General features: G+C 51.7%; 11 protein-coding genes across 11 annotated transcripts; 4 read left to right on the forward strand and 7 right to left on the reverse strand.

The window, feature by feature from the left end:
- Window positions 1-519: 519 nt before the first annotated feature.
- BO80DRAFT_151787 (flavin reductase family protein) lies at window positions 520-1394 on the reverse strand. Its single transcript, XM_025713790.1, has 2 exons — window positions 1313-1394; window positions 520-1266 (listed from the first exon to the last, which is right to left on the reverse strand). Exons 1-2 carry the CDS (start codon window positions 1324-1326, stop codon window positions 603-605), a joined length of 678 nt encoding a protein of 225 aa, XP_025573078.1. The 5' UTR covers window positions 1327-1394; the 3' UTR covers window positions 520-602.
- Window positions 1395-1929: 535 nt separating this feature from the next.
- On the reverse strand, window positions 1930-3957 carry BO80DRAFT_495308 (Ytp1 family protein; the record flags this gene model as incomplete). Its single annotated transcript, XM_025723938.1, has 5 exons — window positions 1930-2118; window positions 2175-2555; window positions 2622-2939; window positions 3026-3636; window positions 3696-3957. 5 exons carry the CDS (start codon window positions 3955-3957, stop codon window positions 1930-1932), a joined length of 1761 nt encoding a protein of 586 aa, XP_025573079.1.
- A 510-nt stretch (window positions 3958-4467) lies between these two features.
- On the reverse strand, window positions 4468-6241 carry BO80DRAFT_386792 (Zn(II)2Cys6 transcription factor domain-containing protein). Its single transcript, XM_025717031.1, has one exon. The coding sequence runs from the start codon at window positions 6193-6195 to the stop codon at window positions 4546-4548; it is 1650 nt and encodes a 549-aa protein (XP_025573080.1). The 5' UTR covers window positions 6196-6241; the 3' UTR covers window positions 4468-4545.
- Window positions 6242-6853: 612 nt separating this feature from the next.
- On the forward strand, window positions 6854-8605 carry psoB (hydrolase psoB). The gene has a single exon (XM_025719922.1). It carries the CDS (start codon window positions 7079-7081, stop codon window positions 8384-8386), a length of 1308 nt encoding a protein of 435 aa, XP_025573081.1. The 5' UTR covers window positions 6854-7078; the 3' UTR covers window positions 8387-8605.
- Window positions 8606-9232: 627 nt separating this feature from the next.
- On the forward strand, window positions 9233-10809 carry BO80DRAFT_427104 (PAF acetylhydrolase family protein). The gene has a single exon (XM_025719923.1). The coding sequence runs from the start codon at window positions 9440-9442 to the stop codon at window positions 10577-10579; it is 1140 nt and encodes a 379-aa protein (XP_025573082.1). The 5' UTR covers window positions 9233-9439; the 3' UTR covers window positions 10580-10809.
- A 382-nt stretch (window positions 10810-11191) lies between these two features.
- Window positions 11192-13053, forward strand: BO80DRAFT_495312 (MFS general substrate transporter). The gene is made up of 2 exons (XM_025723939.1): window positions 11192-11913; window positions 11969-13053. Exons 1-2 carry the CDS (start codon window positions 11327-11329, stop codon window positions 12915-12917), a joined length of 1536 nt encoding a protein of 511 aa, XP_025573083.1. The 5' UTR covers window positions 11192-11326; the 3' UTR covers window positions 12918-13053.
- Window positions 13007-15195, reverse strand: BO80DRAFT_466718 (MFS transporter). Its single transcript, XM_025722799.1, has 5 exons — window positions 14933-15195; window positions 14468-14846; window positions 14319-14396; window positions 13897-14248; window positions 13007-13682 (listed from the first exon to the last, which is right to left on the reverse strand). Exons 1-5 carry the CDS (start codon window positions 15130-15132, stop codon window positions 13198-13200), a joined length of 1494 nt encoding a protein of 497 aa, XP_025573084.1. The 5' UTR covers window positions 15133-15195; the 3' UTR covers window positions 13007-13197.
- A 714-nt stretch (window positions 15196-15909) lies between these two features.
- BO80DRAFT_495314 (MFS general substrate transporter) lies at window positions 15910-17533 on the forward strand (the record flags this gene model as incomplete). The annotated part of the gene is made up of 5 exons (XM_025723940.1): window positions 15910-16156; window positions 16206-16520; window positions 16564-16780; window positions 16938-17046; window positions 17441-17533. The coding sequence occupies 5 exons, from the start codon at window positions 15910-15912 to the stop codon at window positions 17531-17533; spliced, it is 981 nt and encodes a 326-aa protein (XP_025573085.1).
- Window positions 17534-18557: 1024 nt separating this feature from the next.
- On the reverse strand, window positions 18558-21002 carry BO80DRAFT_427109 (uncharacterized protein). Its single transcript, XM_025719924.1, has one exon. It carries the CDS (start codon window positions 20948-20950, stop codon window positions 18794-18796), a length of 2157 nt encoding a protein of 718 aa, XP_025573086.1. The 5' UTR covers window positions 20951-21002; the 3' UTR covers window positions 18558-18793.
- A 764-nt stretch (window positions 21003-21766) lies between these two features.
- On the reverse strand, window positions 21767-22233 carry BO80DRAFT_436668 (uncharacterized protein; the record flags this gene model as incomplete). The annotated part of the gene is made up of 3 exons (XM_025720968.1): window positions 21767-21931; window positions 21985-22149; window positions 22210-22233. 3 exons carry the CDS (start codon window positions 22231-22233, stop codon window positions 21767-21769), a joined length of 354 nt encoding a protein of 117 aa, XP_025573087.1.
- A 1905-nt stretch (window positions 22234-24138) lies between these two features.
- On the reverse strand, window positions 24139-26262 carry BO80DRAFT_479232 (glycoside hydrolase family 71 protein; the record flags this gene model as incomplete). Its single annotated transcript, XM_025723294.1, has 3 exons — window positions 24139-24187; window positions 24343-26114; window positions 26176-26262. The coding sequence occupies 3 exons, from the start codon at window positions 26260-26262 to the stop codon at window positions 24139-24141; spliced, it is 1908 nt and encodes a 635-aa protein (XP_025573088.1).
- Between the last annotated feature and the right edge of the window lie 275 nt (window positions 26263-26537).

Raw genomic sequence — 26537 nt, forward strand, 5'->3', positions numbered from 1 at the left:
GCTACAACATCTTAGTTCTAATATCCCATGGCCCGTCAGTAACTCTTCTCCATATATTTCTTCACTCCCTGTTTGATCTTCTCGACAAAACTATCCTCCACAACGCCCTCCTGCCAACTGAAACGAAGCGCTATAGTTCCGTCTTCGTCAGTGGCAACACTAACAGTGACAACGGCCCCGGTAACGGCACAACTCCGGCTCAGCAACACCCTCGAGACATGCCAGCGAGAAGCTTTTCCATCAGGAGGAGGCGAGAAAACCCCAATGTTGGTGACCTCCAAAGCAGCGTCTCGAGGCTTTCCAACCATCCCTTTGAAGGTGCCAGGAACATCTGTGACGGTCTTTAACATTGCAACCGACGTATAAGGTTCACCAGAAGGCGAGATGTTGCTGAGATACTCATTGATTGCCTTGTAAACTTCTGCAGCTCCAGACCATACAGTAGCCTGTTCATAGCCGGGTAGGCTTTCAGCAGGACGCCTGACGTGCACTCTAGCGACATCGAAATACGACCCAATCGCACCGTTGACTATTTTGCGGGCAAGCGTCAGCCACGGTCGTAAGTTTACCGGAATAATGCAAGTCATAGCCTCCACGTCCGACTACTTGTCCTCCACCAACTCCGACCCCTCGGTCTTCTTATTTTCCTCATTCTTCCTCCGATTCTTCGCCGCATTCCCCTCCAACCCATACAACACATCCTGGGACATATTCGGAATCACCATCTCAAACGTATCCCGCACCACCGTATACTGATAATACCCACACCTGGCAATCGGCTCCGTCTTGCGCACATCCAACAATCCATCCGTGAGCACCCCATCCGCAATATGCACCCCGATGACCTTCCCAATGACAATATCCACCGTCCCCATGGGCGGATTTCCCGGCAACCGCACCGTCGTATGATACTCGCATTCGAATTTCACCGGCGACTCCTTCACCGTCGGCACATCCATCAGCGTTGCCTGCTCCTTGGCTAAGCCGCAAAGCTCGAATTCATCCGTCCCGTAGGGCGTTTGTTCGGCGGAGATGTTGACCGCTTCGCGGAGATTCCAGGTCGCCAGGTTCCACACAAATGTCCCGGTTTCTTCGGCGTTGATGACGGTGTCTTTCCGGATGCCGTGGGCGGTTTGGTTCGAGGAGAACATTACGTAGGGCGGGTCGAAGGTTAGGTTGTTGAATTGGGAGTAGGGGGTGAGGTTGCTTTGGCCTTGTTTGTTTTTGGGTCGATATCCAGCCGATGGGGCGGGGGATGACGCAGGCCTGGGTGGTGTTAGTGGTGGGTGATGGTGAGGGAATGGATCAGGACCTTGAAGGGGTCATGGGGGAGGCCGTGGTCAGTGGTTCCGGGTTGATAGAACATTTTGCGGGCTGGGGTTTGTCAGTGTTCTTGCAATGGTTTGTCTGGATGTTGGCGGAAGGTGGAATTGATGAGGGTTATATATCATGCTGGGCCGGCACATTACCTGAAACCCTGGAGTCCCGGCAGTTCGGCAAGCAGATTGATGATTCATTTCCGGCTATCGGCACGCCTTGCATCCTGCTTTGCCCCTTTTAAGAAGCGGAGCTGAATATAGATGCGCCAGATGTGAACGATGATCGTGGTTAATGCACGAGTCAAGTTGCGTCCGAGGGTCCGAGACCCCGAGTCGGGGTTCTAATGTGGGAGTGAGCCATGACGTTGACTATTATTACTCCCAATCCGCAGGTAATACCCCCGCCTTGATTATCCGAGTGTCAGAGGCAGCGGAATCATTATATGGGATTGTAGGAGAAGAGAAAACTAAACCAAGAATACCAGATCATATTTCATGGCCAAACCAAGACTAGATTTGAAAAGGTCTACTGGATCCCTGTAACATCAATATCACCTATCTCCTTGCCTCTTCGACATCTGGTCCCGGTCCCCCCTTCTATAGAAAGCCGTCACTGGAAACTTAAATCGGAAATAAACGGGGCCAGTCGCGGAGCCATCTCCCTTCTCATTGCCCACGCTTTGATAGCAATAACCAGAATCTCCCACGCCATTAAAAATCCCGTGAACCCCATTCCCACGGTCATGGTGAACATGGAGTCGATTTCGTAGCAGATCATAGTTTCGACAATATCTCTCGTCTATCGTTACGATCAGTAAAATCCCACTCAATACTCATTCCACATCGACAACTTACACTCATCATAAAAATGACACCACCACCCACCAAACAGAACGAAGCAAGAACCTCAGTAGGTGGACGAGACGGTAGGTACGAAGTTGGGGGCTTCAAGAATAGAATGACATAGGTCAAAATTCTAGAGACGGCAAACCCGGTCAAGAGATTTCCCCATTGCTGATGGACCATGGACGAAGTCATCGAGTCTTGATGATGCGATGCCATCATAGTGCCTAGGAGGAGGATGACCAGGGCGGGCATCGGGTTGAGCGACACCGTTTGCGAAGTGGGAACGTGCCAGACCGATTCAGCATGTTTATGGGCTGCAAACTGAGGGTATTGCAGGACGGTGCTGTTGACCCACTTCTTGACGCGTTTGGATTCGAAAAGCATACCACACTATGCAGAGAAACATTTATTAGCAGCATATAGAGGAAAAGGCATTGGAGAGAAGACTGATCTTACCAATCCACCACCCAAGAATAAAATTGAAATAGACACATGCTCCAAATCCCGGGCCGTCCATGCACCACCCCAACCCGACAGATGTTCCAGGAACACATTTGTGATTCCATAGAGAAAGATCACCAAAGATTCGACAAATTCAGCCGAAGGGACTCTTGCCTTCGTCTTGCCCACAATCTTAGCAGCAGGCTTGACGTTCCAGGACCAGCCCAAGTCGGACCAGCAGCCCATCCATCGCCCTAGCGTCAACAGACCGTACCAGAAGAAGATCCCGCCTTTGATGAAGTGCGCCAGTCCGTTGAAGATTTTGATGCCTCTCTATAGAAGTGTCAGCACGTGAAGGGCTTGTGTGTCCTACATAAGGGACAGGCCGTGGGCAATATTGTTAAGAAGAAAACACCTACCATGATGCCGCCATACGTCGCACCGCCCGTTGCAATGGCAACGAATCCAAACGGCAAGATGATTCTGTCAACAACCATGTAAACCACGTTCAAAATCCCCAAGATACGACGTGACATCATTTCCGGTACGCGATTGGCCAAGAAGCAGTCAACGAACGTGATGCGAAACCAGCGGCCAGAGCCAGCAGGCTTTCCACCATGCAAGTCATCCTCTGGCTTGTCAAAGTCGACGGAGTCTGCGGACGGCGAATCGCAAGTAGCCGATGAAGGCCCACTGTGGATGGAGTCACGGTCCGTGTCCTGGCCAGTACAGCTGTGAAATGCACTTCTCGGATGGGAATCCCTGGACACGGGAATGAATGTTGCACGCTCAGATGCGGTGACATTGGCTTCACCTCGTCCGGTGTAGGTGAAAATCAAAGACATAATGACCTGAGCACAGGCGACGCTCGACGCGATCCAGCCGATATTATGATGAGCATTGTTGGGGTACAGGTCGGGAGTTTGGTGATTGTAGATGATTCCAAGCAGCATTCCGAACGCGTTGACGATGAGGAAGAGAAGTTGCGTTGGCAGTGCAAGACGCGAGTGGGCAACACTGAGCATGACACCTATTCATGGCCAGGTCAGTCGTGACTGCTACAATAGAAAAGAAGCAGTAAAGGCATACCTGCAGGAAGAACGAAGCACCATGCTAAAATCATGAGGGCGATATGAGCGACGATTGTGCCAGTGTGTTTCCCATAGCCAAAGTAGCTCATGGGTGAATTATCACTGCTAGCTTGTGCAGTTGCAGATAGTTGGGGACTAAGTGATGCTGTGGGATTCCCACCCCCCATGTGCATGTCATCGTCACCATGTGGGAGGGCACTTGCAAGTGATGCCAGTTCCAGAGTTGTCGCCAGTACGGCCGAAAGTGATGCGCGCCTCATGGCCAAGAAGATTGAGAAATTTTATCTCAGGAATATACCTCGAATAATGATCGCTTGAGGTTATACAGATCCAGTCAGCCAAAAGACACGGGCGACGTAGTACAAGAGTTGTAGACGAGAAGAAAAAAAAAAAGTAGAAAGTAGCACAAGCAGGTATATAAGAAGCCAATCAGGGTCGCATCGTGTCAGCAGATGGGCTAGGCATCTGCAAAAGCAGCCCTTTCATGGAACCATGTCATCATGTCTGATGTTGCTAAGCATCCCTCATAAGGTTCGATGAACCCGGACCCTGAATCACCGCCCCACTTTTTATCTACTTCCACCAATCGACGACATCAGTCGCAAAACATACACCCGATTCGGCTTAGCATGGCTCTCGGCTTATCCGGGGTATATCCTGGAGCCTGCAATTAATCCGCTGCAGGTCATAATCATACCGTCGCAAAACCAGCACTATATTCGGCTACTTGTCACGGGTCCAGTGGGCACTTTGGACGTAATATATACCAACGCACGCATAAATTGGAAGGTCATAATCTAATTTTGGAAGCAGGTGGAATAAAATCGTCGAGTTAGAAACAAGAGGTGCTATGGTCCACTCATGAAGATGGCACCTTTCCGAACTCCGGTTGCCAGGTTTTCAACCATTGCATCTGAAGGCTTCCGTTCAAGAAACTTCGATGGAGAACCGACCCCGTATTGAGCACTAGCCACCACCGGGGGGATGTGAAGCAACGTCGTAACCCGCAGGAACTGATCGCGGATCCACTCGTACTGCCCCGGTCGGAAGAAGGTTCTCATCGGCGGACCATCCGCCTCGAAGGCGAATGTCAACAGCCGGCTGAGTGGACTCATAATGTGCCATGGCCCTTGGGCGATGATGTGGCGCTGGTGCTCGTCCAGCGCCGCCTGGGGTTGGTATTCTCCGTTGCGATCCGGAAAGTGTGCGCTTGGAAGCAAAATGGTGGGATCGGCGAAGTCGGCAATGCTTAATGGCTTGCTAAGATTGCCGAGATAGAAGGGCACAGTATAACACACCCCGTCGACCATCTCCCGGAAAATGTGCAGAAGCTCGGCCACCTCAAGGGTCGACAACATGTCATTGCACTCGCTCTCACATTGAGCATGGAGCAAACTAATTTTCATCTTGACAATCAGGATACGTTGAATGCACCACAAGTTCCAGATCGTGGCGATTTGACAAGATGGGTAGATCTCGCACGTGGATTGATAAGCCGGAATGGATGGATCCATGTTTCCTCCATCGCTAAGTCTCCGTGGCCGCCAATACTCGGGCACGCAGTTTGCCCAAGTCAGCAATTTCTGCTCGACGTGTCTTGTCTTGGCAATGCATTCGCTCAGAGCCTCTGTTGACAACATAATATGACCGCTCTGTAATTCTTGCTTCAAATGCGCCTGTAGCCTAATAACGGACACTCCGATCCCATCAAGTGCAGCACTAGGGTTATCTGGGAGAGTGAGCAGGCCGTTGTCTATGCATGAAGATACAGTTGCTTGCAACTGCCTCCCTTGGCGTATTGCCGAGCAAATTTCTGTATGAAGAATAAATTGCCGAACATATGCACTTGCACTGTCATGATCATCGCCTGCATTGGTGAATGGAAGGAAAGACACTGCCCCGTTGTGGTGGACGTGCGTCGATGGGCGAAGGCTATAGATTGCGTCGATCGTCTCAAATAGCTGCAGGGATAAAACCGCTAGAATTGTTGCGGGGTTGCCCCATTCCCGGCGGTCCTGGATTGTCCGCCGAAGACACTTGACGGCCCGGGTGTAAGCCTCCTGCGGCTGAGAAGAGTGGTCATGTCGCCAAAGAGACAGGACTTGTGACGCAACCGCTGAGACAGCTAATGATAGTGCGGACTCTTGCCGCTGCGAGCAGTAGATTGGAATGAGCACCTCGTAGAACCCACGCGCGGAGCTCATGGTTCGGCCCATTCGGGCGTAATGGTGAAGGTAAAATGGCACGGCTGTGTCGGGTTCACTTAGCGGTCGCAGGTTACAGGCTCGGTTCGGCTGGGTGGCGCCTCGGACTATAACGCCCTTGGTGCCAAACTTATGATTCTGGTCTTTGAATTTGAGACTGGCATATTTCGTCTGGTAGCCTCCACATTGGAGCTGGAGCCGCTGACACGCCTGGCATTTCGGTCTTGTCTCGTCACATTTGACGCGTCGTTCTCTGCAAGTGACACAGCCTCCTGAGCGCCCACGATTCACCATATTGGCAGCAACCGTACTAAGAAAAGGGAGTTTTTAGCACTTGGGATGGCGGACCGTCAGCGTCGTCTCGCCCAGGCAGCGGTTGATGTGCCGGAGCTTCGGCAGGCCGAGTCCGGCCCATTCTTGGCGGGCCGCCTAACGCCCGGATCCAGACCCACTAGATTTGGTTCGATCTGCAGTCTTGTATATGAAGATTACTCTATATGCTAGAATAGCATGAGATATCAAATAAGGAAAGACTAGAGGCCTAGTGACTGTCGAATAATAATATCATCTTAACTATTCTAAGAAACCCTAAGGACCCCAAGAACCCTGAGAATCGTAAAGCGTTAGGTAGCGTAATAAAGCACAGACCTACTCAAGCTTTTGCGTTATATAGAGGGCTAAAAAGCGCTATTAATATCACTCTAAGATAGTCAATACAATACAAAACAGGTGGGGAGCACTACAATGATGTGGCGCTGGGCGGGCGCTGCGCTAATCACTCGCCCCACCCGGATCCACCTTGCGCCAGTAGACGGTATTTATCGCAAAACATGCACCCGATTAGGGTTAGTGTGGTCCTCGGCTAAGCCGGGGAAATCTCATCGAGTCATCCACGATCCGTAAGTATAACAGTGGGGTCCGCCAAGTCATCGAACTGCAAACTCTTTGGCACCGTCGCAAAAAGAGCACTTTCTTCGGCCTGCTTGGCATGGGTCTGGATGGTGTGAGGTCACTACATGGTTGCCTGGCCGGACTGATTCATCATGAGTACGGTTGTCCAGATATATAAACAGTCGAAAGTTGCTTGAAATCATGGCATGGATAAGTTCATTTATTACACTCAACTCACTCTATTCGGGACGTCAAATCAATCATCTGCTACATCTTAACCTCCAATATGAGGCTTTCAGTCACCATCTACGCCTTATTGGCAGCCTTCTCATCCTGCTCTTCAGCAGATCAGGTAAACCAAACCAGCAATACCCCAACTCTGGACCTGAGCACCGACTCCGCCTTCAACTTTCAATATCTCATTGCACTCGGGGATGCCCTAACCGGTGGATCGGACATCGCCCCAGTCCTCGGTGCCGCCAAAAACATCCAGGCTGGGGACATGGAATCCTTCAGTTCGCAATTCTACAAACTCGCCAATTATACCAAGGCAATGGCCGAAAACCCCGAAAATGCCTACGATCCAGTCAACGTGAGAGACATGTGGTTTTCGACTGCCCAGTACTTCCGTCGTGCGGATATCTACCTGCATGGTAACTGGAGCAACCCACTGATCGACTCCCTGTGGGCCGAGCAGACTGCCGCCTTTGATAAGGCGATGGCTGCTCTGCCGGTACCGGGCCAGTGGGTTCGCATTCCCGCCCAGAAGGGCAACTTCACCATTGAAGCAATCTGGTACGGTGCATCGGACAGCAATAGCCAACAGCTCCCGACCTTGGTTATCGGAAATGGATTCGATGCCGCTCAAGAAGACTCATACCATTACTTTGTGGCTGCCGCCCTAGCTCGAGGGTGGAACTGCATTACATACGAAGGACCCGGCCAACCGACTGTGCTCCGTAACCAGCACATCGGTTTCATTCCGGACTGGGAGGACGTGGTAATTCCCGTTGTGGACTACGTTCTCTCCCAGAAGTCCCAGGTCGTGGACCCGGACCGTCTGGTCCTAGTTGGAAATTCATTCGGCGGTTATTTAGCTGCGCGCGCGGCCGCATTCGAGCCTCGACTGTCCGCCGTCGTTCTCATCGACGGGGTATGGGATCTCTACGCCGGGTTCTCGGCCCAACTACCCTCCGACCTCCTGGCGATCTACGAGGCAGGCAACTATACCACGTTCGACCAAGAAATTCTCTCGCTGCGTAGCTCCGACCAGCTCTCCACCAACACGGCCTGGGGCCTCGACCAAGGCTTGTGGACGTTTCGCACCCACTCGCCGTCGGACTTTTTCAATCAGACAAAGCAGTACCGACTTGCAGATGTTGCTGCACGAATTAACATGCCGGTGTTTGTCGGTGATGCTGAGTTCGAAAATATTTTCCCCGGACAGCCGCAACAGGTCGCGGATGCAATCGGTGATAATGCAACTTATCATATGTTTAATGGGACGGCGGGCTATCATTGTCAAACTGGGGCGGGACAGGAAATGACGACAACCATGTTTGGCTGGCTCAATAAAACGCTGGGTGGGGTATAGCCACAGTGTGCAGTGATTGACTGGTGTTCTGGATGTGTATAGTGAAAGTGTGTAGGGCACCTGTTCGTGGCTATCATGGCGCTGCGTCGGCTATCATAGCCATAATGGAGAATGTGCCGTGCGAAACATAATACAGCATGTGCTTAGGAGAAGTAAAAGGTAATAGGTATTGTATGCGATCCAAGGAAGATTATCAAGCACCTATTTGGGAAGATCGGGAGATTGATATGAATTTGAAATAGATATTTAGCAATCAAACTACTTGCGTCATGTCGCAATTATTAGTTATCAATAGTTCAGCCTACCCACCCGCCATCATGTCAATAACATCGTTTATAACTATTAGTGCTACTATTTTCTCCACGGAGTAGTGATGGTTGGACTTTTGAATCTAGCGCGCGGGGCGGGATCTTAAACCCGCCCCGAGTCACTACCACCGAGGGGTAGCTCGGATAAATCGGGTCAGCTTGGGTGGAGCAGTTGAACGATAATTCGCGCATCTTTCCTCCGTGAGATATTTTTTGTCCCTTCTGTTGAATAATCACGCATACTGGATGTCTCATGATTGTTAGTTTGTTCGTTCCTTAAGGCTTCGTGGCCCTAGGCTGAGGTCTCAGTGGTCATTCAAATGCCTCGTATGAATCCAGCTGCCAGTAGAATGAAGAGGAAGCTTCTGTTACCGTTCTTTCAGTCAGTTGCCGAGTAGTAACTATTTCACTGGTTAGAATATCTTTCAGCCGTATTTCGATGAGCCCATGTGGCTTCAGGTACATGATCGATCTCTATGTAGTAATACATCAGTGGTATTGAGACGCCATTGTGGATATTGTCTCCTGCAAGGCCCCCCGTCAAGGTCAAGAGCCTCTTCTCGGGCAAAAGAGTCATTCACTACAGATCGAAACCAATCAGGCATTCAGTCAACTATATCTAAACTGGGTCATCACAGATGCCTCAAGTCAAGTATAAATACAGGATGGTTTGCCCTGGATGCTGCTGGTAATCCATCCTATCAATTGTATGTCCTTCTGTCCTCATCGTCAGACAGCCGCCAAAATGATGCGAATCATCCTATACTCCATTAGCCTTTCCCTCATCAGCCTCGGGCAGACGGCAATCATCCCTCTTCCTTCAAGCACCGGACCATGCGACGTCACACTTCAAGCCAGTGAACTAGCCGACCAGTCTCGAACCGACCCATTTGACCCCAAAGAAGGTAAACGCGCGATCATGGTCACCACCTTTACGCCCGTCAATTGCGGAAGTGTCCTCTCTACATTGTACATTCCCAACGCCACAGCCAAATATGAAGATGTGACTTTCCAGTCTTTTGGATTACCCGCAGGAACATTCGAGTCCCTTCGTATCCCGGCTCAGACCCAGCGGCAGCCACCCCCTTCCTCCGACCACCCAGTGGTGCTCTTCTCGCCAGCTCTAGGAGTCTCCAGATTAATGTACACATCGATGCTGCAAGACATCGCTAGTAACGGCTTCGCTGTCATCTCCGTCGATCATCCATACGATGCCAACATCGTGGAATTTCCCGACGGCCGCACAGTCATCGGAATCCTCGGAAACATCACCACAGATGCGGAATACATTGCAGCAATGAACATTCGTGTCCAAGACATGATCTTTCTCCTCAACCAAACCCACAACGCAAACGTAACAAGAGACATATTCCCCCTATCACGGACAAACCCACACCTCCTCTCTCTCTCCCGAGTAACAATCATGGGTCACTCCCTTGGCGGCGCCACCGCCGCGCAGTCAATCCTCCTCGACAACCGCTTCGTGGGGGGAATCAACCTCGACGGTAACCTATGGGGCTCCGTCGTGACCCAAGGCCTCTCAACTCCCTTCCTACTCTTCGGCAACGCGAACCACAACCAAACGAGCGACTCCAGCTGGGCCACCTTTTGGAACCATACGCGGGGCTGGAAACGGGAGCTCCAACTCGCGCAGTCGAAACATTATAGCTTTTCGGACTTTGCCGTGCTGGTGGATTCGCTGGCTATCTCGGAGGAAGTGAAAGAAGTTGTTCAGGCGGGTTGGGTTGGCACGATTGGTGGGTTAAGGGCGAAGAATGCGGTTGTTACGTATGTTAGTGCTGCTCTGCGGTATTTTGTTACGGGGAATATGTCGGAGTTGTTGGGTGGGCCGTCGGTGGCGTATCCGGATGTTACCTTTACTTGATTCTTGATTGGTTGGTTGAGTGATGTATTGGGGTTTTGATTAGATGTCAGAGTCATAGATCCAACGTCTGGAAGGTGATGGCTTTGATGTACCTGGCATATGGTTGCTGGAACGTCACAGAAAGTAGGGATTGTGGGTGGTTGGACGTAGAAGTCCTTCGTTCAGAATAACCATTGGTATAGATACCACTTTACCTGACTTGAATGATTAGTATTTGAACGTTAACACCAAGTTATAGAAGTAAGACTTAAAAAGTAAGGTTGTGGATATATATACCGCGAGATACCCTATTCATAATCAGTAACAATAAAAGAGTAAGGGGTACTTATGATTGCAGAATCATTAGGACGATTTTAATGTTTTGAAACTGAAGCCAAGGGTCCACCGCTGGGAACCTAGCGAGGGGTTTGACTTGCTTCTGACTTCCGAGCCCGAGCGCCCTAGTAAGTAGTAGTAGTACTTTGTACGTAGTATGCTCGGCCGGGCCCGGCACACCAGCCAATGAGGGCGGCCCGGGAAAACCCCCGTCGGTCTGTCCTTAGGTTGACCAAAGTACGACCCGGAGTCCGCTCGGGGGGCGTGATTGTCCAGCCTCCTGAACCCGCTGGCAAAGTCGGAATCCTCTCCTCTCTCGTCTCTCTGACCATTTCACCCCACTCTATCCATTCTGTTGTGCCTTCCCCTGAATCAACGGCCATCGCAACACAACCTGACTCCTGACACAACCACCCCTCCCATTACTCACTCATGGCACCCCAGCCGCCATCCGAGGTGCCCACGGAGCGTGCACCCCTACTCTTGCCGGATGAGCGTCCCGATGGCAGCGACCGTGATGGCCATGTTTCAAGCCTACACATCGTCTCCCAGCGTTTCCTCCTCCCTCTCATCTTTGTCTCCGTGGTCGCTGCTGATTTCGGCAATTATCTCTCTTACGCTCCTCAGATCGCCATTTTCGAGTCCATCATATGCCATCGGCTCGGTGAAAATCGTTACAGCCTGGGACCGGGGCCGGGATGCAAGTCACCGAATGTGCAAGCAGAACTGGCCCTTGTGAACGGTTGGAAAGACATGTTTGACCAACTCCCGGGGATCGCACTGGCGCTGCCCTATGGTTTCCTTGCGGACCGAGTTGGGCGCAAACCTATCCTCTTGCTCAGCCTTATGGGCCTGTTGATGGAGGAAGTCGCAATCCGGGTAGTATGTTGGTGCACTACCGTTTTTCCGATACGGATGGTCTGGGTGACCCCGATCTTCCAACTCATTGGCGGCGGTCCTCAAATCTCCACGGCCATGGCCTATGCTATGATTACCGATGTGGTCCCTGCTAGTAAACGGTTTGCAATCCACCTGTCACCCGAGCTTTCATACACTTGCTAATCAGACAAGCAGAGCCTCTGTCTTTTTTCTTGTGGCAGCCGCGATTCTACTCGGCGAAATTTTAGCCACCCCACTCAGTGCCTTTCTAATGTCATGGAACCCGTGGGTTCCTTCGCTGTTCGGCGTAGCGATCCAGGTATTAGGTCTTCTTGTGACGACGCTTCTACCTGAGACATGTCCCCCAAAAACCCTAGACCGCGAAACAGTGGAGGCTGGGGGCCTTCGCAGCAATTCTGCTGGTGCTTTTGATGCTACCGATCCTCCTGCTGTGCCACGACATTGCCCGGGTTGTTTTCCGAGAAGCACACTGCGCAACTCTTGGGATCGAATGAAAAGTGTCACCGTCGATGCAAGGAACGTCAATCTGATTTGCATCGTGTCCTCCTTTCTCCTAGCCAGTATTGGCCGTCAGGCATTACAATTGACTATTCAATATGCGTCCAACCGGTTTTCCTGGAGCATTGCAGGAGCCAGCTACCTCATCACAGTCAAGGGTCTCATCAACCTCCTGACTCTTCTGATTTTGTTGCCAAAACTGTCGGGTTGGTTGCGTAGATACATGCGATTTTCCCCTGTTGCCACAGATCTTTGGGTCGTGCAGTGGAGTGCGTGGATCTTAACTTTAGGGATGGCGCTGATGGCGATCGCGGCTCGGCCGCCGCTCTTTGTATTCGGGGTGTGTCTACTCGCCTTTGGTTGGGGCTTCTATTCAGCGCTGCGAAGTTTAGCAACGGCGCTGGTTCTGCACTCTCAGATTGGTGTCCTCAACACGGCCATTGGTCTAGCACAGAGTATCGGGTCAATGGTCTCAGGTCCCCTCCTGGCGAATGCATTTCAACGCGGGGTCCACCAGGATGGGTTTTGGATGGGATTGCCTTATCTCCTAGCCGCCGCTTTGTTTTTCTTGGCGAGTTGTTTGGTGTCTATTGTTCGCATCATGGCTGAGGAACCAGAGCCATGACCGTTATCTAGGCATCAGGAAAAGACGTGAAGACGTGGAGCATACCAAGTTACATGGATTACCTCATGTGTCCTTGATCGCGTCTTTGTGACGAGTTGTCATTCATAGTCATATTTCCAGCAGACATACCAATGACAAATGTTTTCTAGTCCCCTATCCACTCAACGACACCACCTAACCGTACATGCTGTGCTGTATTATTCTTGCTCTGTCCATCACACCACCGAAGGGTTTACCGTGGCATTAGTACTCATGCCCCTAACACCCCACCCCACGACTTTCATTGGTTGACGTTCTTATCACACATCCTCATCCGTCCCCCAAACTTTATCAAGATATATGGAACCGGCACCATTGCTAGAGCAATAAAGGCCAGCAGGCTATTTCCCCATCCGAGGCCCAATGCTTCATACATCCTCTGACCTCCAAGAGGCAACAATGCTCCTACTAGGCTCCTCAGCAAGTTGCTCGCTGCTAGGGCCGACGCCGAATGAGCTGGAAATGCATTCACCAGATAGATCTGCACAGGCTGGAAAATGCCCATCATCCCAAAGCCAAACACTCCGAGGCCTAGCAAAGGTATGACTGGAAACGCCCGTGTCTCTAGTGACCAGCCGTACCAAAGAAGACCGATTGGAGTCAGAATACTTGCTGGTATCATGGGCCACAACCAGGTTTCTGGTGCCAGAGTTTCATCTGGCGTACCTAGTCTGGCCTTCTTGCTCTCCGCAACCTTATCAGATGCGTATCCGATCGCGAATATCCCTGGTAAATAATTCGTCAATATCAATTTCAAAAAATTGCTACTTCTTTCCGACATGGTAGATGTCCGGGACCCACAGGAACTGTGGCTACGAGCTTCGCTGCACATTGCAAACGGATGATACGTGTGAAAATTGAGTCATGGAGTGGACTCGTAATGAGACGAGGTCGCTCCAGTGGATGCTAAGGGTAGGAAGAAAACAAGCCTTTATCATACCTAATATGGTGCCGATCCCGTCTCCCAAGTAGACCAGGCCAGAAAGGCCAGTCGACAGACGGTACACATCTTGGAAGATGTATGACAGTGTAGTAAAAACCAGGTACTGGTACCCGTAAACTACTGCCACGTCGAATGCCAGTGTCATGACAACGGGGGACGTCAGGAGCATCTTCAACGGCCGCACCAGCGCATTGAAAAACACCTCCCGTTGTGATAGCTGTGGGGCTGAGTGTGACCTGATATTAGGGTCTCCGGTCTCCCTCCGTAGTCGTCGTGCCTTGCGTTCTAGCAATATGGGGGCATACGTTTCACGAAGGAGAAACGGTGACAATACCGTTAGGATGGCCATCTAGAGGCCACCAGATAAGGTCAGTCTTTGATATGCCGAAGAGCTATCCACGGTGACAGGCAATCCTTACCGGAATGGTGATGACCCAGAAGATCCATCTCCAACCAATGTCTTCACTGAGATACCCCCCTGCAATAGGAGCGAAGACCTGCAAGGCAACGAAACAGGGAGTCAGTAACATGGCGCAAACAGAATGCCGTCGAATGAACTTGGCTTTACCGGGGACACTAGAGATCCCAGTCCCCAGATTGCCATCGCCCTCCCCATTCTCTCGGGCGCCATGAGGTCCCCAATCGAGCCCCCACCCAGGGCGAGGGGGGTCACTCCAGCGCTGCCGGAGATTAACCGGAAGGCGAGGAACATTCCGACATTGGTACTCAGGGCGCATCCAATCGTCGCCCCAAGGAAAAGCACGTTTGAGACATGGTAAACCATGCTGCGACCATACAATTCTGACAGCGGGGCAACGATAAGCGGGCCTAGAGCAAATCCAATCACATAGATAGAAACGACGAATGATTCCAACTCCGCGTTGTCGGAGCCGAGAGACCTCATGACGTCCGGGACGGCAGGAGCCAGCATCGATGAACCTAGAGACCTAGCGTGGTAACATTCATTAGCCCCATAAGCGGGGGACTTTGGGCGGCGCGCGCATCAGCAGCACACGGCAGAACCAGTCCTTACGTGACAAAGGTGAGGAGCGAGATCACGACGATATGGCACCATCGATACCAAGGGCTCCAGTTCCTGGGGTTCGCTGGGTCGGCGTCGCCGTCCCAGTCGACCTCAGCTGGAGTCGCCACCGCCGCCAAGTTGTTGCTCGCGACATGTTTGGGGGGGGAAGAGGGCCGGGCCGCCGGGTCGACCGACTCGCACCGCGCCATTGCTTGTCCAGGTGGGGTTCCGAACGATGGTCTAGGCTGGACCACAAGGCGGAGGGAATAAATCGTCGGACTCTAATCGAGGGAGTCTCAACTCCAGGAACTACGCGTGTTTAAGTAGCTTGCCTGTGGGGCGGCGAGACCCCGAGCTTCTTTGACCTCCGCCACTTCCAATCGGAGTCTAGAGAGTGATCCGGGTAGTCCATCCAGCACCTCATATTGCGCCCGTCGGAAGTCCTGCGGTTTGTGAATCCAACGCGAATACAAGCCTCTCCCCTTCGCATCTCCATCGGACATCGCTCCCTAGCGCCCGACCGCACTTCCCCGACCCAGGACTAGGGTGTAGGAGGTTGGACCCTGGGCACCCTTCCTCGTACACGGTGATTGGCTCGTACTCTTATCGGTATGTCGCACTAAGGCCATAGTAGTTGGGTTACATTGCATCAACAGGGAGAACAGGGACCTGCACAGAATCTGGGCCTGCATCTAAACTCAGCCTACGGATACTAAGTGGTCCATCGGGGAGGAAATTCGACCCCCACCCGAAAAAACTGAAGCTACGCATGAAGCGCAAAATTCCTTTGTGTTAAATGAACTAATCAGCTTGGTCCCTTACAATATCTCTGTAACGAATCCATCTTCCTTGGTGTCATTCTCTTGTATACTTCTCATGACGAAGGATGTGGCAAACCCCATGGGCCACCACGGTATATTACCCTACCCCAGACCGGTCAACTCCTGCAGTTTCAGGAGCTGTGAACTTCTACGTCAACACCAATCATGTTGAACATCCAAGGAGAAACACTTCGCTTCACCCAGGTCTTCTTGGTCGTGGCACCCGCCTTCATCTGCTTTGGCTACAACCAGTCGGGCCTCGGAGGGCTGGTTGAATTTCCCTCCTGGGTCCATCAATTCCCCCAAATCGACACGATCAATACCACGGGAGCCCAGCAGACCCACCGAACCACCATTCAAGGGACTGTCGTGGCCAGCCTGATGATCGGAGCTTTTATAGGCTCTCTCACCTGTACCTGGATTGGAGATGTTGGGGCGTCGAAACACCATCTTCTGCGGAGCCTGCGTGGGCCTGATCGGACAAATCCTAGAATGTACCTCCTATTCCCTGCCACAGATGGTAGTCGGGAGACTCGTTCTCGGGGCTGGAACCGGCACATTGAGCGCCGCCGTTCCAGTATGGCAGTCCGAGTGCTCCAAACCAGAGAAACGAGGTCGCAATGTCGTGTTGATCGGAGCCTTCATTGCCCTGGGCTATACCCTCGCCCAGTGGGTCAATTTTGGGTTATACCACATGGAAGACGAATCGGCCACCTGGCGCACGTCCTTGGCAATCCCATCGCTTCTGTTCCTCCTAATCATGGCAAGCATCTACTGTCTTCCTGAATCCCCACTCCGCCGAGTTCCAGCACGAACTAGCCACGATGGAAACGTCCATCGAGGAAGCCACCTGCATCATCACCTTCTTCATCATCGATCGCATCGGTCGTCGTGCCTCCTTCATGATCAGCGGCGCCGGCATGTCCGCATGCATGGTCGCGCTCGCCGTGTCTAACTCGGATGCCTTCTCCCACAACCACACCGCATCCATCATCTCCGCGCTCTTCATCTTCCTCTTTACAACACCTTCCTGCCAGTCGGCTTCATGGGCGCGATCTTCCTCTACCCGTCTGAAGTCGCGCCCGTGCATCTCCGCGTCGCGTTGCAGTCCTTCGCGGTCGCTAATCAATGGCTTTGGTATTCTACTCCCTTTCATCACACTATTTATTAGTCCCTACTGATGTACCTGGCAGGATGTTCATCGTCGCGATGATCACCCCCACCGCCCTCAACAGCATCGGCTCCTATTACTATATTGTCTATGCCGTCATTGCTGGCTTGATCCCCCCCGACCATCTATCTGTTCTACCCGGAGACCATTGAATCGCAGTTTCGAGGACATTGATCGGGTCTTTCGGGATGCACCGTCGGTTTTGGCCGTCGTGTCGCGCTCGAAGATGTTGGATTTGCCGGGGTTTTCGGTGGAGGGTGAGGATGAGGATGATAAGGCTAGGCGCGGAGGAGATAGAGTGATGGAGAACCAAGAAAAAATGAATAACATTGGAGGGGGAGGGGCTGATCACTAGGAGCTATATAGATCTGATTTATTACATTTATCTGGCTTGGCAAACCTTAGAGGGATAGATTGAAATCATAGGATTCACTGGCCGACATTCCCTCCACTACCACGATGCTCTCATTCATAGTCGATAGAAAAGATCCCCAAACAATATCGCGATCTTACCCACTACCTCAGTCATACAAGCATGAACCCCCAGAAGAAAAGAGACAGGAGAAAGAAAGACGAGGTGAAAGCCGACGAAATGAACGAATGAGACGAGCCCGATGACGAGGTAGAGACCGACGAGGTTTGGATACTCGACGCTGCCGAAGTCGAGGAAGCAGTAGTATTCGTGCTGTTCGAAGCCCCATCATCCCCATCATCGTCAGTAAAGGTGGAGTGTGGACCGCTAGTCGCGTTGGCTGCATCCACCGATGTCGCGGTGCTGGCATTCGCGGGGACAGCCGGGCCCTCCACGCAGTAACTGAAGCCCTCGACTAGGGCGCAGTAGTCCTGGAATAGGGAGGGGTTCTATAGGATTCAATTAAGGTTAGCCACATGTCTTGGATTGTGTGTCTTGTGGAATCTCACCCATGCTTTCAGCTGCGTAAAGGTGATATCAAAGTACGACTCGAGCTGGGAGCAGGTATCATCGGCCGTGATATTATTCGCCCAGTAAGAGCAATCACTCGTGGTATCAGGAGCCGGGTTGGTGCCATTCACGCCATTCAGCCATCGTTTATGGAATTCGGGGCTGGCAATGGCAGAGCCAACAGCAAGGAGGGAGAGAAAAAGAGTGGATGCTTTCATCTTGGGGATGTAATATTGTAAGGATCGGACGCCAAGATCAGCTAGAGACAGAGAGATCAGAGAATGACGGGTTGGTTAAGACCTAGCCCATAATTTAGGGGTTCATCAAGAATATATAAGCTCGTCTTAGCGAGGGCCGGTGCTGTCTCGGACGGTCCGGGTCGCCGATATCGTGCCCCGAGTGGGGTACGTTGGTGTGGCCGATTGGATGCTAGGACACCATGGAGGGTCCACGGAAATTAGATCGAATTCCCGCCTCTCAGCTCGCGTCTGCATCCTGAAGGATGGCTTTTGGCTTGCTCAATAGCTTCAATGTTTGCTGACGTAGTGGGTCTTGATTATAGCAGGACCCACTCGGTAGCCCCTGAGCTCGGGCTTCCACCCGACGTATCCTACATGGGTATCCTCTTGATATGCTCACCATTTGTGGTTTGACAGTGACCATTCTTGAAGAAATATATCGGCTTCTAAAATAGCAGAAGAATACAATAATATGCCAAGCTCCTAAGGCAATACCCGGTATGTCTCTGTGGACGTAGGGACTGCGTGAAATATACAATTCGGACTCATGGCACTTCCAGCGATGATTTGCCACTACCTGGCCCAAACTTCGGTGTACTGTTATAGCTAGCTGAGATAATTACAATCAGGAGTCACTAAATCAAGGAATCTATCCGTTCAAATACCAGTTCATTTGCACTAGCCCCCTGCCAGCCAACCTCCCAGCCCATTACATCTTCACAATTCACCCTCTGCCGGGCTCAGCACAATCCGCCCATCCTCCCGACATCGAAGCACATGGCGACTCTTCAGATCCACCATTTGATGTTTCGCCCAGCGCTTGACCTCGCTATCATTCATGCGATCCGCTTGCTCCAAAATCGGACGATTTTCATTCGAAGCCAACTGAGAAACAGTCTGCCAGAAACTTCCGATAACCGAAGCCTCCGTGAATTTCAAAAACTGCACGGCGATAATGCTAACAATAATGAAATGTATTGCAACGAGAGCCGTTCCGACGCTAAAGCCAGTCCATTGCACTGGGATCAGCGATGCGAAGAAAAAGGCGGTCGAGGCTGCTGCCTTAGCATCCAATTTGACCAACTGCTCGTAATAAGCCATCTGACTGATCCGCGTGAGCAGTACCTGCATGGCCAAAGCAGGACTCGCTGTCATATTCAAGGTATCCTGGAACATATCCACATGAGTTAGGTGGGCATTGGCCGTATATCCCGTGACCTTTTTGGAGAGAAGCACGCCCGGATTCGCGGTGAGATTCGTCGTGGGAGCGACCGTCCAGGAAGTTGGAAGGGTGTTAACGAGCGAGAATAGAAAGAACCAGGGCGTTGCATACCCGTCTGTGTTGTTCGGAAGTGCAAATGTTTGCCATTGAGATTTGGGCTCAAGGGTGAGAACACCACGGGTAATGAAGTTATCGCGGGTCTTGGATGCGCCTAGCTGCTGACGAGATGCCTCGGTCCGGTATCCATTAGCATGGGAGTCCCAGGACATCTTGGGCTCTGTGTTATCCGAGGAACTATTCATGCTAACCCTAAGGGTTTCAGTGCCCATGTTGGTCAGACAGGCTGAGATCCGCAAGATCTCGACATCGGACCCGTTCGCCACCATTGCCCAGGGACCATTGGAGCGAGTGGACTGAACAGTGGTATGTTTCGCATCAACTGCGCGTAGCATTGCCCCCGTGGAAACCACATCCAACACCATGAACATGGTCGAAGCCTGAGGATACCCTAGATCATAACTGGAGGAATAACCGGGGACAGTGTCATTTGCGATAGGCGGAACCAAGGGATCGTTTAACAGCACCATCCAATCCGTTCCGCTGTTGGCGTAACAGATGCTGCTCTCTCCCACGGTGTGATTTGTCCGAAATACCGGGATAGGTAACTGGCAGGTGAAGTTGATATAGGGTTGCAATTCGGTATTGAGCAACATCGGATAAGACTTGTTCTTCATGGCGATTTGGCCGGACAAGCGCACATTGCTTTGAACGGAAGCATCGAGGGCCAGGTTGATCAGAGATGGACTGGCGCAAACGACTCGGTGATCCATAACCGGCACCGGTCCATCGAGCCTGCGCAACCTGGTTCGTTGAGAACCGTCATCAAAGGGGAGGAAGGCCCGATAAGTGTGACCGGTGTCGTGATAGCCGGGCCCTTCTTCAAACGGATCCGATAACTCCGCAAAGGTCCAACTCGCCGCCGGGGGCATGGTCCACCATCCCGTGGAGGCTTCATTCGTATTCTGGAGGAGACTAATGTTTGTCGAGTTGTGGGGTAGAGTAAAGGTCCCATCAGCAAAGTCGGATAAGAAAATGGTGGACAGGAACTGAGATGCTCCCGTCACTAGGACCTCTATCACCACCAGTGTTCCGATGAAAAATGACAGGTGAGGCCGAAAGTCAGTCGCAGTTAAGAGGCTGCTCGGGGCCACTTTGACCGCCCGGATCATGGAGAAAATTGGTCCTTGTAGCAGAGGGATGCCCGTTGTCTCCATGGCAATTCCCGCAACCATTGCCGTCACCAGCCCGGCCTGGAGAGCGATCACGGTGCGGATGGCAGCGGCGCATACCGTCACCAGCCTGGTAGACCAGTTGGCATTGACGACGCGGATCCAATATACGGCTGGCTCGTCCCCGGCGATTGCGATCCTTGATTGTCTCCAGAAGATAGCCAAGAGAATTAACCCTAGTAAAAGGATTGTCGAACCCAGAAATACGGTGAGAATACTGGTCAGATCGAATCGCTTCCATCCCTTCCGACTCTGAGGTTTAGAATGTTCCTTTGGGGGCTCATCATCATTCCTCTCCGAACTCGTCTGCCGGGCTGTCAAGGGGATATAGTCGCTTGAGGATCCCGGGTTATACGGTGTCATGGTAGGGATTGAGGGTACCGGTGGTTCTGAGGTCGACGGACAGTAGAATCCGAGCGAGCGCTGACCTGGGCATCGAGTCAGGATTTATCAAAGTGAAAGTAACAGCCTGTGCTCGGCCGATCAGGCCAAATGTGGCTGATGAGTTGGTTCGGGCTCGACGATCGCCTCAGCCTTGCGATCCTTACTGGTGCGGACCCAATGGAATGCGGCGCCCCCCGGCTGTGCCAAGCACGCTCCATGCCATTGAGGCAATAGATCGACCTAGTAGCCTGTCAAATCGAAGCTATTCTTAGCCCGACCCCGAATACGAACGCCACCAGCCTATTCAGGATCCCGGCATGAGCCATCTGCAGGACCGAGCTGACTCTGGGCCAATTTTCATGTTTTCTACTATTCCGCTAGAGACATAAACTAGTGCCTGATTGACTATCTTTACTGAATCATGAATTATCTAGAGGCTCTCATACAGGCAGGTACATGGAACTGTCTCCCAACGCCAGCTTTGTTGTGGTATAGTGGTGTTATGACTACTTTCATTCTGCATCCTCTTGTTCGTCAATAAGTCCCGTGTATATGTAGCACCAGAGGCACCCCAAAACCGTCGGAGCCTACGATATCACAGAGCATACCACACCCTCGTGCGTAGATAATACTAAAGCCGAGTCCGTCAACAATAAGTTTTTCATGAATAGCAAAAGTATGCAATACAGATCAATTCGGCGTAGAATAACACATAATATCTCTGCTCCTGTAGGCAGATCTTCGCAGAGAAATTCGTGAATCTACTCCTGGCCCGCTATTCCTCCACCCTATACCTTAGCCACTCCTACTCTCCGCAGTCTCACCCGACACAGGTATCTTAAAAACGACCTTCACCTCCAAAGTCATCCCCGTAAACAGGGGCTGAACAGACATGGCATGAACCAAATTCGCAAAGCCCGTCTTTCTCTCCTCGATAGTAGTGCGCTCGGTCGCCGTGAGCTAGTGGAAGGAAATGGTCAGCTTGACTTTCGGGAATCAGGCAAGTTACCCACCATGAGGGGAACTGTGACGCCCGGTCTGGTCATGTCGGCTCCAAAGACGAATCTTAGGTCCAGCTGGGCGGCAGAGGGAAGTCGGTGATGGGTGTCTTGGATTTCAGTCAGGGCGGCGAGGTAGAATGCTCCCAGGGCTTCGGCTGAGACGGGCGCGGGGCTGAACTGTAGTTGTTCAGATTGGTTAATAGGGGGGTTGGTGCTGGGGCTGCGGGTAGGACTTACGACGGCGGATTTGGTGACTTCCATTGTGAAGGATGGGTGGTGCAAATTGGTTCGCGCCAGAGGGTGTGTTCGAGCTAAGAGAGTCTGTTGTGGAACTGATGATGATGATCTGAAAAGTTGGATCGAAAGAGGGAGGTGCAAAAGGAAGATGCCGAAGAGGCAGGGGGGAGCCGATGGACTGGAGTGAGGAAGGAGTGAATGTAGTGTGAGTCAGCAGTTTATTCACCAAAGATGGTCGGACAGTTTTTGCTCATTGTGAAGCTAATATTACTGTCCCTTACGCCTACAATACTAGGAGAGCTCACTACCCCCCTCAGTTCTTCCCTTTTCCTAAGCCTGCTTGTAAGTAGATAGATGGCTATAGCACTACCTAGGAGCATGTAACTGCCAAGTCTGAATACAGTTCCCCCCTCCTCCCCGCTATTTGTCCACACCTCAGTCACATGGATAATTATCACTCTTCTTCTTAGTTCGAAGATATGTTCCCCAGTTCACAATCGCCTCCTCAGCCCCGCAAACAGGAATGGTCGTAATGCCCGGTGCTTGGTTTCCCATGTCCAAGACATCATCGATCATAGTTGAAGTGTCCGTGGGAAACCCACCCCCGTTGCTATTGGAGTTGCTGGTATAAGTGTTAACGGCCCTACAGCATAGAACATTTGTTAGTTAGTCGTTGTTATCGAAAGATAAGGTGCAAGAGTTGCTCCTGTCCAGCTTACCCGTTCACAATGTCTTCAATGGTAATTCCTGACCAAGCTGTGCCATCAAGGGCCGTCATTCCAGGCAAGATATCAAAGTATCCAGGTGCACAAGTCGGGCCGCCCAAGTCCTCCTTCACATCATCAATAACACTATCGACGTCCCTTTTCTTCGAGCAGTAGCCGTCGGTGGTATCTGCGGCAAGCAAATAGTATTTGATATTGTTGTTGCAGACCATCGTTAGACCGGCGTTCTTGCTGGTTAAATGTTCCTCCAGGATCGCGGGTCCGATTGACTTGGAGTCGCATGCGACGGAGCTGTTCACCACAACGGGCCACACTGGCTTGGTAGATAGCTGCCATGCCTGTGGGATGAGAACAGAATGGAAAGCTGCCAGGACATATTTGGAAAGGACAGCGTTATCCGGGGTGCTGTAGAGCGGTTGCAGAAGCCGGGCGCCTTGGATCATCCAATACAAGTTGTTGGCACTAGCGTCACTGCCATTGAAGATGTTGGTGTTCTAATGCGATGGTCAGTGCGATGATAAAGGGACTGGGGAAAGTTTTCCACAAGCTCACCAACGTGTCAGTCGCATTGCTATACGCGGTCGCCATGTTTTCCAGATTGACCGCCAGTTCGTTTTGCTCCACAACTCCTGAGTCGGTGGCAGTTAGGTCCTGAACGATGCTTACTCCATCGCTAAATGCTTCCTTGAGACTATCCTTGATTTTCTTGGTGTCAGAGCTGTCTTTGACCACCTTATCAGCATCCTTAATTAGAGCCCCCCACACAGGACCAGAGGCCAATGTATATACCAGACCCAGAGCATCGAACATCATGTCCGATGTGCTTGAGCCTGAATCGGGGAACTTTGAAAAGGTTGTGGAGATATCACCAATCAAATCAGTGGCGTCTCCTTGGGCTGTTGTAAAAGCATTATAGAGGCCTACAATTGTCTGGTGGTCATTGTCCATCGCGTCAGCAACGTGGTTTTAACAGAAGGTACACATTACTCACATTTTCGAGTGACACAAAAGACTTAAGAATTACGTAGCCGGCGGCAGAATCATTGGAGTTGCAAGGGAGATCAAGGTTCACGCAATCTTGGAAATGTAGATTGTCAGTCTTGGGAATAAACTCCTGGCAAGGGGTAACCCAAAGAGCAACTTACTGTTTGTATCAGAAAGACTGAAGCAATCCATGTCACTCATCTGAGCCCCATAGAAAAAATCAGACATTGCCCATGTAAAGTGCTCGTAGCCGGACGTCTTCCAGTATGCTATTGCGGCAGTCCACGCATCATCCGCATTGGAATCGGCCCATTGTGTTGTGCTATTCTTGTCTAGCGACAGGCAGGAGACCGCACCCCAGTCCGAATCATCTCCCGTAGACGCCGTCGTCGTGGTCTTTTCACAAGCCCCAGTTGGACAGTACGTCCGGCTACAGCTGAAGTCACATAGGGGGTCGTAGTCTCGGGCTACCAGCCCGCTCGCGGCCTTACCACCAACAGTAGTATTGGCATCAGGTGCGATGACCAAAGCACCAGTCCCGGTGCATGTGCAAGAGAGGATAGGGCAAAATCCATAAGCACAGGCGTAACTGCAGAGCCCGGCCAGATTACCGTCCCCAGTGCCCGCAATACAAGCTGGAGGGGAAAAGTCGGAAACAGTTGGCACGGTCAAAGGGACTTCCGTAGAGCCACAGGCTGTGTCGGGGCAATAATCGTGATTGCACGCATAACTGCAAAGTCCGTCATAGCTAGCATCCTCTCCCGAGATAGGGTAGCCGTTGACATTCAGAGTCACCTCCGGCTCCACCGGGGCACCCATTGCCAGGCATGTACAGGCACTGATGGGACAGTAACCATACTGACAAGTGAACTCACAGAGTCCGGCAAAGTTGCCCAGGCTAGTACCCTTGACGCATACTCGGTCTGACAGATCCAACGCTGGAGTGGCTGAGATCGTCGCGTCCGACATGGCGTAGCCCACCCAGGCGTTCCAGTTCTCCCAGGTATTCGGACACTCGGCGAGAATCTCCTCTCCAGCCATCTCTGCGATAACAGAACCACCCCGCGTGATAGTCACCGTCACAGTGCCCGTCAAGCCGGTGAAGGGAACGCTGCCGTGATATATGCCGATGCCACCATCAGGAGTGTAAGTCCAGGAAGCCACTTGTTCATTGCCACCGATACTAACTGTGACATCGGCGGCGGACCCAAGAAGAGCGGAGAAGAAAATGTTATCCTGTACCACATCGTACGGCTCAAACTCCAGCTGCAACTCGGAAGCGGTGTTCCCCGGGGTGTACCCGGTACCACATGCAGTGCTGGAAGTGAGGCGATACCAAGCAACCACCCCCTCCTGGGTGATCTCCGCGTTTCCGGACTTGTAGGTATCGATCACGAACGGGAGAAACTGGCGCCAACCATCGTGTGGCATATTTTCGGCGTAATTGAATTCGGCTTCACCAATTGAAAATGGAGCATATGCGTTGTCGTGCAGGGGACCAATGTAGTGAGACTCACCCCAGTCATTCCAGGTGATGATCTCGACGAACTCGGGTTGGACAAAGAGAACCTCTTGCCATCGATTGTACCATAGATCATCTCCACGCCATAACCAATTCTTATCATATCCGGGGAGGTTGGTGTAAAACCACGGAGAGACAGGCATCATGTATGGCAGGGCCGTGCCCGATTCATTGAGGTATTGGAGGTATGAGGCGTCGGTGAAGGTGTTGGAATCCCGATCACCCCAAGGCCACGCCGCCCATGAGAAAAGTCCATCGATGATACCTGCGCCCTTCTCGAGGGCAGCCTTGGCCCCGAGAGAAGACCAGTCTGGCATGAAGAAGAGGCCGCCCAGCGTTGTCTTAATGGTTATCCAGTCGTCGGCATTATCAGGCCCTTCAAATGTAGACACAAATGGGAGGTCATCGTACTGGTAGTAAGCACTGTTACTGCCATATTGGGTTAGGAGTTGGATCACATCATCCTTTGACCATGGCCCGTTCCCTGCATAATCAAAGGAGAAGAACAACTTGAAACCTAGGCTCCCTGCGGCGGAGAAGGCATTCGACACTTGCGGCGAATTGACTGGATCGTCAGAGGCAATATTGAGCGCGAAAGCATCAATATGCGCTTCCTGGGCTAGCTTGATATCACTTTCCCAATCACTGACCGAAAAATTCCCAGCATTTGACACCTTCTTTTAGTCAGTGTCGGAAGTTCGCAGGAGTCGGAGAGGGCAGAAGGGAGATTTATACCATAAAATGCGCAAAGACATATTGGGCCCGGACATGGCAAGAGCCGAAGAACAGGAGAACAAAAGAAAGTATCAGAGATGGTACCATTGTTGAATGAGTGACAAATGCAAACAGAAAAAGCAAAGGAGAGAATGCTCCTCGTGAGGAGGAAGGCCGAAGAAGTGCATGTAGTAGAAAATGAGAATCTATGGTAGGTAGGTGGCCATATTTATACTCCAAGAGCCAGCTATTTGTCTCTCTGGATGCCCCTTCCTGAAGTGTGTTCCAGCAAATGCCATAATTTCCCTTGGTCAAGTGCCGCAGGAAGCTATAATCACACTATACCCTCTGGCACAGATACTTGAAATGACCGTTGCATCCCC

Source organism: Aspergillus ibericus (genome assembly GCF_003184845.1).
Source record: "Aspergillus ibericus CBS 121593 unplaced genomic scaffold BO80scaffold_33, whole genome shotgun sequence".
Taxonomy (NCBI): Eukaryota; Fungi; Ascomycota; class Eurotiomycetes; order Eurotiales; family Aspergillaceae; genus Aspergillus; species Aspergillus ibericus.